Source organism: Gekko japonicus, unplaced genomic scaffold (assembly GCF_001447785.1).
Source record: "Gekko japonicus isolate JY-2015 unplaced genomic scaffold, Gekko_japonicus_V1.1 scaffold576, whole genome shotgun sequence".
NCBI lineage: Eukaryota > Metazoa > Chordata > Lepidosauria > Squamata > Gekkonidae > Gekko > Gekko japonicus.
The window spans coordinates 61,662-69,241 of NW_015172022.1; the positions used below are offsets into that span (position 1 = coordinate 61,662).

General features: G+C 44.8%; 1 protein-coding gene across 1 annotated transcript in view; it reads left to right on the forward strand.

Annotated features, from left to right (window-relative positions):
• The window catches only part of TRPM3 (transient receptor potential cation channel, subfamily M, member 3), a gene marked incomplete at its 5' end in the record, with an annotated part of 125,436 nt that overhangs the window by 42,044 nt on the left and 75,812 nt on the right, over nucleotides 1–7,580 (forward strand). The window contains one exon of the mRNA XM_015420511.1: nucleotides 4,620–4,670. Within this exon, the coding sequence (XP_015275997.1) occupies nucleotides 4,620–4,670 (51 nt within the window). The remainder of the gene's footprint in view (nucleotides 1–4,619; nucleotides 4,671–7,580) is intronic.

Genomic DNA, 7,580 nt, shown 5'->3' on the forward strand with positions numbered 1-7,580 from the left:
TTGAAAAAGTATGTCGGATTTAGATTGGTCAGATTTCCAGTCAAACATAGGTCTCACTTCATTCCCTTACTTAAGGAAAGCATCTGTCTCCACTTCCATGTAAACAGAAGATTAACTCTTTTTTAAAGGTTTCATTTTCTGTTTTGAATTATTATAAGATACGTGGAAATTACAGAGTCACTTAACATGGACAACGTAACTACCTTTTAAGCTCTTGTGTTATTTACATTATTTTAAGGATGGCCACATGCTATTCACTATGATTACAATTATCATACAAAAGTATGAAGGAATGTCTTTACCCTTTAAAGATTTATTGCAAAATAATAGTAAGAGTAAATATTTATTTGTTTAAACTGTTGACTATAATAAGAAAATAACAAAATATAATCACAACTAAAAACAATGAATAAAATAAAACAATGAATAAAATAAAACAACTCAAAATACATACAAGATAAAGTAGAGCTCAACTACTACAATCCCAGATTACAGACTACTATATGTGAATTAAAACAGCAGAACAAAGTCTGAGTCCAGTGGCACATTTAAGACCAAAAAAGTTTTATGCAAGGTATAGGCTTTCATGTGCATGCACACTTCTTCAGATACAGTGAAACAAGGCATCCTCAGCCTATAGGTGGGGGAAGGTTAGTTTCCAGAAAGGGGTAAGAGTCAAGGTGCATAAGTAACTGGGCGATTATAGCTGAGATTGGGGCAGGGGGGTTAGTTGCCAGGAAGGGCTAATTAGAGTCAAGATAACTGAGCAATAAACACAGCTGAGATTGGAGTAACACATTTTGTAAGACCTGTGCATAGCAGCAAATAAAAGAGTTGACAACAGATGTGAGAACTGCATTTGAGTCCAGTGGTACCTTTAAGACCAACAAAGTTTAATCCTGGGTATAAGCAAGAACTGAGCGATTTAGCATGTGTAGTGAGATAAGAAGCCGTTATCTCTGTTAAACTTTGTTGGTCGTGTTTTCCCTCAAATGGCCGTGGCCCCCCTGGGACTTCCCGGAGTTCCCCTCGGACTTCCCATAGAGTTTTCCCTCGGATGGCCGTGGCCCCGCCCCCAGCGTGCCCGGCGTGGTCACGTCACTTTCAGGTGACGCGCACGTCGGGGAGGAGTTCCCCCCCAGGGCCCAATCTGGCAGCGCCAGGGAACAGGCCTCTGGGGCAGGGGTTTCCCCGTCCCCCGGGGGGACTTGGGAAGCCTACAGCAAAGCCTCCCATTTAAAGGTCCTGCCCCCCTGCTCCCCTCTAGGGTTGCCACCCTCCAGGTGGGGCCTGGGGATCTCCCGCTTTTACAACTGATCTCCAGCTGACAGAGATCAACTCCCCTGGAGAAAACGGCTGCTTTGAAGGGTGGACTCTATGGCATTGTACCATGCTGGGGCCCCTCCCCTCCCCAAACCCCACCCTCTCCTGGACCTACCCCCAAAGTCTTCAGTTGCTAACCCAGACCTGGCAACTCTACTCCCTTTCCTAGCCTGATGTCCCATCTTCTGCTGCAGCTGCGGCCCCTTTCATGGCCCAGGCCTGCATTTTCTGTGTCAGGCCTGGTTCCCCTGGCTCCAGAGAAGGCCGAGCTGTGGCTGGCAGAGGCAAAACCCAGTCCAGGCCAAGCATCCATCCCATACATTATCACAGAGAAAGTGCTGCTAGGAATTCTAAGCAGAATTGCATCCTTTAATCCCACTGATTTTTTAAATTCAGCTTCTAGCATCTGTCTTCAGCTTCTAGAATTTTACAGTGGAGTACGGTATTTAGTGCAGGCTTAAGGCCAAACTAAACATAATGGTTCTTTTTGGCCACCAGAAGGACTCCACTGCCATTTTAAAATGTGCCTGCAAGGGCAGCACAATGCTCTTGTTTCCCACCCCCACCCCTGTACCTTTTCAAGTGCCAAAACAGCTGCAGAGGGGACAAGCCCCCCTCCCCTCAGTTTTTTCAGCACTTGAAAAAGCACAGGGAGGGGAACCAGTGTTGTGACCCCATCAGGACCAGGTCCTCACAGCATTTTAAAATGTCATTAAAATGGCAGTGGTATCGTCATGGCCACCACGAGGATGCCATCATGTTCAGTTTGACCCTTGAGTACATAGTGTTGGGTGTAAAAGAAGTTGCAGGATGCAGCAAAGGCATCTGGGAGGGACAGAGAAACAAAAAAGGCCACAATTCCATTTGCAAATATAAAAATCATTAGCTAATCAGATCTTACTTAACCTTCCACAAACAGTAGCTATCAACAGGAAGAAACCTTGAGGACTCTCATGGGCTGTGTGCCTTATAGGCCATCGGACTTCAAGTGAGCGACTTAACAAACCCAAAGAGTGGTTAGAGAGCAGATTGTCTGCAAATCTTAACAGTGCTTATTAAAGTATAAAGTTGTCATTCTACTCTGCATCAATGATTGTTAAAGCACTAAATAATTCATCTGAAAGAAGGTTGATGTATGTAATATGATTGCTCTCAGAGTGTGGAAGGAAAATCTGTTCTTGGACCTTGTTTTAACCACCAGTAGGTTAGCACTGTTAAACGTTTACTAGGGATTAATTGACCTTTAGTGTCTGGTTGAAAATAAGGATTCATGCATTGCTAGTTTGATGCTATGCATGTTCTTATGCCCAGGGGTCATTTTGTAGGAAAAGAGCTAGGGGAACTCATTAGCATAACGCATTAGCATATGCCACACCCCCTGACATCAGGGGTCCAGCAGTGGACCTGCAAGGCCAGCAGGAGTGCGAGGAAGCCCCACCAAGGCCCTCCCTGGCCCCAGGCAGGCAGGGGTGGGGAGAGGCGGGGAGGAAGCAACTTACCCTCCCTCTTCTCCTGCCTCCTCCTGGCTGAATGAGGGCTGGAAGCAGGGCGGCCGGAAGCAGGGGGCGGGGCTTCGTCATGTGCCCCGTCCCCCTGCACCTCACCCGGGGGGACTGCGTTCCCCCGCGTTCCCCCCCGAAATGACCTCTGCTTATGCCTGATCTTATGCATGCACATCCCTCTGTATTCATTGGAGATTGCTCCCAAGTAGGTATGCATAAGATTGTAGATTTGCGGGTTGATTGCTACAGACATTTTGCTAATTAAAGAAGAAAGAGAGGCCAGCTTCTCCAATCCCTCCCCTCACTGCAGCCACCCCAGCTAGGGTTGCCAGCCTCTAGGTGTGGCTTGGAAAAGGATAGCTGATCTCCAGAAGAGGTCAGTTCCCCTTCCCAAACCCTGCCCTCCCCGGGCTCCCCAAATCTCCAGGAATTTCCCAACTCAGATTTGGCAACCTAGTCCATTCACACAAACACACACATTAGTGTATATGGGACTATGCAACATAGTTACTGATACATGTAATGGAAATTGTTGTGGCGTAATTTATAACTTCCATGTATTTTGGAACATAGGTGAATTTCTAGGTTGTTTAACACTTTTAAACAGATTTTTTTTAAAAAAATTATAAATGTTTCTTTTTGGCTAATGACACTGATTTCAGTTTTTTAAAACAGCTGTTAATTGTAAGAACGATTAATATTAAGAACAGAAAGGCATCTTGAAGTGCTGTACTAACTAACTGATTTACTGTGGTATGAGCTTCTATGGACTTGGACTAGAACCCACTTAGGCTGAGTTATACGTTTCTTTTTTCATCAACCCTAGCCCCAGCCCACATGGCTTTTCATCTGCATGGGGGTCCCAGGCCCCCAGCAGTGACTTTCTCTGACTTTCACCGATCCCAGGGAAAGTGGAACAGTGGCACAATCCAACCTGATCTACATTAGTGACTGGGACCAAAGTATAAGAAACTAAGGTCCTGGTCACACGGCAAATTTGCCGCAGGAGAGCCACGGGTGGTGGGCGGATTATCGGGGCGCGATTACACTGCAACATCTGGCAAGTGGAGCACACCCATGGCCAACCCGTAGCATATCGTCGAAAAAGCGCAATAAAAAAACAGTACCTCCGATGTAGTGGCAAACGGTTTGCCATGGGCTGCCTCCAGACTCCTGCGGTGTGATCGTGCCGGCCCCTCATTAATGCGCAGCGGGGAGGACAGGACCCGTGGTTTGCCGCCGACATGTCGGATCGCGTTCTGTTGGCTCTAATTGCACTGGAGCAATTAGCCACGCCTCCCCCCCCCCCGCACGTTATCCGGCTCGTGTGACCAGGGCCTAAGTTATGTATGAGTAAGAGAAATAGACAGGGCACTGTCACTTTGAGATTTACCTACCACAATGAGGCAAGTGTTGTTCCAAATAAGTTGCACCAATGATCATGTAATTATCATACTGATCTGTAAATTACTTCTTTAGATCATTACCTCTGTGAATAGCTTGGGGTGGTATTGATGCTTATTGAAGTAATACAGATTAAATATGTCTGATATTGTGAATGTTCCCTCAAAATGCTTTGTGATAAGACAATGAACATTGTAGTATTCTCTAATAGGAAAAGTATATTTATGGATATTTTGCAGAAGATTGATAAAATAGGTAATTTTCATGTTGTCATTAGTTCTTTGGTTTTTAAGGAACCATACGTAAGGACAGGAGCATTTTGATGCATTGCACTTTGTTTCCACTAAACAGATCAAAATTGTTTGATTCTCTGTTGTCGATCATTTTCAGAGACATGGGCCATCTAATACATTGTATCATCTTGTCAGAGATGTCAAAAAGGTAAGAGTCCAACAGATGGACAGTAGCTTGAAGGTAATGCCATGGTTGCTTCTTGTCATTAGAGATAGCTCCCGTTTTGCATGAGCTTTCAGTTAGAGCCCTTCCTCCTATCTTCTGCCATTCCAGCCATGCAGTGTTTGTTTGTACTGTCTTAACTATCTGTGTATAATGCAGTAAACTAATTATTGTGCTGCTGTCTTAAATGCTTTGGATACAGTGCTTTTTCTAGCTGGAATTATAGATGTTTTTTTCATGCCTTGCGGATTTATGCTGTTAGCTATATATATTTTTATACCCACCACTATTTTGGATGCAAAATCTCCATGTCGTAGGCCAAAGCTGTACCCTGCAAATATCTTAGATCTTGAATCACTGCAATATTTTCGGTTCCATTTTGTGTTACATGCTATGGAACCCCTCATTTCCGTTTACAAAAACAAGAAAGCAGTTTCTCTCTTAGCCATTATCAGAACTTGAAGTGGGGGAATGATGGAAATTTATAAACACCCAATGGATTAAAAATGAAAAGTTTTGGGTTTTTTTACTGTTAAGAAAAATATTGTACAGGATTCTTATGAACATAAGAAAGTAAGAGAGGCCCTGCTGAATCAGATCAATAGCCCATCTAGCCCATCATTTTTTCCCCCACATAGTATCCAACCAGATGCCCATGGAAGGTCAAGAAGCCTGGCAGGGAGAATAAGGTCTCCCCCTGTTGCCGCTGCCCTCTAGCACTCAGGATTACTGCCTTTGAATATGAATATTCCATAAGTCATCACTGTAAACAGCTATTTGTGCACTGCTCCTCTGTGAATTTGTCTATTTCTCTTTTAAAGCCATCTAAGTTAGTGTTCGTAGCTATAACTTGTGGCGGTGAATTCTGCTATTTACTTGTTTAATGAAGAAGTTCTTCTTGTGTGTTCTGAATCCACTCCTAATGAGCTTCATTGGGTATGCTCAAGTTCTTGTATTATGTATTGATTTGCACATTACAGAGTACACAGGTTGGGGCTGGGTCCCTACTCTGTGCAACGGTCAGACATGCTACATGGGTTGGATTGTGCCAAGAAGTACCTCCCTCCCAGGACCATTTTTGGTCATGAAAACAGCAAGGGGGAGGAGAAGGCTGTAGCCTCTCCTCCATATGTACTATGGTCCTGATCTCAGCCAGGCAATTCCCCTGGGAGCTGAGAGAACCTTTGACTCACATCTAAGGATTACACAGGGTGGAAATTCTATACCCAACCCGTAGGATTTTTGCATTGTCATTTATTAAGTAATCAAAATTAACTAGCGTTGTGGACTGTCAGGTGGACAACCTTAAGTTTCTGCATCAATGCAGTTGTTCACACGCTGAAATTCCTTGGGTTTATTGTAGTGCCCAAATCAAAGCAAGAGATCATCATTTAAGATCTTCTACTTTACATTACTTTGTTAGCTGCAAGCTGCAAGTTTTTGTATGAAAATGTATGACTATTTTTGTGCCATTCACTGTTTTGGAATCCTCCTCCTCTGTCTCTACTTCTTATGAGAAGCACGAAGTCCCAGTATTTCAATAGCGCCTAATGAGACTGTTGAAGTGCAATTAAACTGGGTTGCACTCAAGCATTTTCCCAACTAAGAGATGTTTTCAGATCAAATTTAAGCAGCTTTTAGAAAAATACAAAAAGAGGGACCCGCAATACTCACGGTGGGGGAGTATTCCCCCCCTGGCTCCCAGAAGCAGGAGGACCTCAGGGCTGAGGAGAAAGCGGCCACAGGTAAGCTTCCCTCACCCCCCCAGCTCCAGTGGTGAGGCATAAGCGGCTTCCCTCCTCCCCCCCGGCTCCAGCGGCGATGCCTGAGTGGCTTCCAGCCATCGGGCCCACCGATCTCCTCCCCCCGGCCCCGGCAGTGAGGCCTGAGCGGATCCCAGCCGTCGGGCCCGCTGAGCCTTCTCTCGCTCCTCCCCAGCACTGGCGGTGAGGCCTGAGCGGCTCCCAGCTGCCGGACCGCCAAGCCTCCCCCCCCAATGGCCAGAGCATTCTCTGCGCATGCGCAGGGAATGTTTTTTTTTACTTTTGGGGGGATTTAAGTATCCCTGTATATTTTTTAACTTTTTAGATTTTTCTGCACACCTGGGGACTGCTCCAAGTGTGCAGGAAAATCTCTCTGCCCCCCAAGTGCTCCCAATGTGCGGGTTTAGATATCCGCCCAGAGGGGGCAACTTGGCTTTTAGATATATAGATGCCAAGACCTGGAAGCTGTTATGAGACTTACAGGGGGGGGTTATGCCCAACAAGCAGAGAAAGCCCTGGCTTCGGTTGCTGAGTGATGAATACAAAGAAGCTGAGAGCAATGTCCCATTAGCTTTAATCAGAAATCTATCCTATTAGGAGATACTTTTTCATTTTATAAATGATGAGAAGGGCTTGTGCGGTGCTACAATATATTGGACTGGTTACTATGATCCCATGCTGGAGCAATGGCATTCCTTCCTCTTCAGTCAGTCCATCAGGGAGCCTGACACACATTTAAATGAAATGGCATTCTAGAAAATAGCCTCTGAATGGAATGTACCATTATTTTGATTGTCAAATGGTTCACTGTGCATGGCAGAGACGGATGAATGTTCTGAAGCAGGTTGTCTAGTTCAGATGCATTTTTAAAGCCTGGCAGTAACACTTCCAATTTTGCCTCTAATCTCTTGGGATCTAAAATAAATCAGGTTTAAAATGTGCCATGTTGAGGTATTACCCGTGCAACAATCTACGTCTGCTTGGATTTAGTGAAAAACAGTTTAAATATTAGGACTACAAGGTAATTTAAGCCTGTACACCTTCAAGGTGTTTGCAAATTAAACAACCAAGTATGAGCACCACATAGAAAAAAGTAACAAAGTAATAGTTTAAAACATTCAAGGATAGGGAA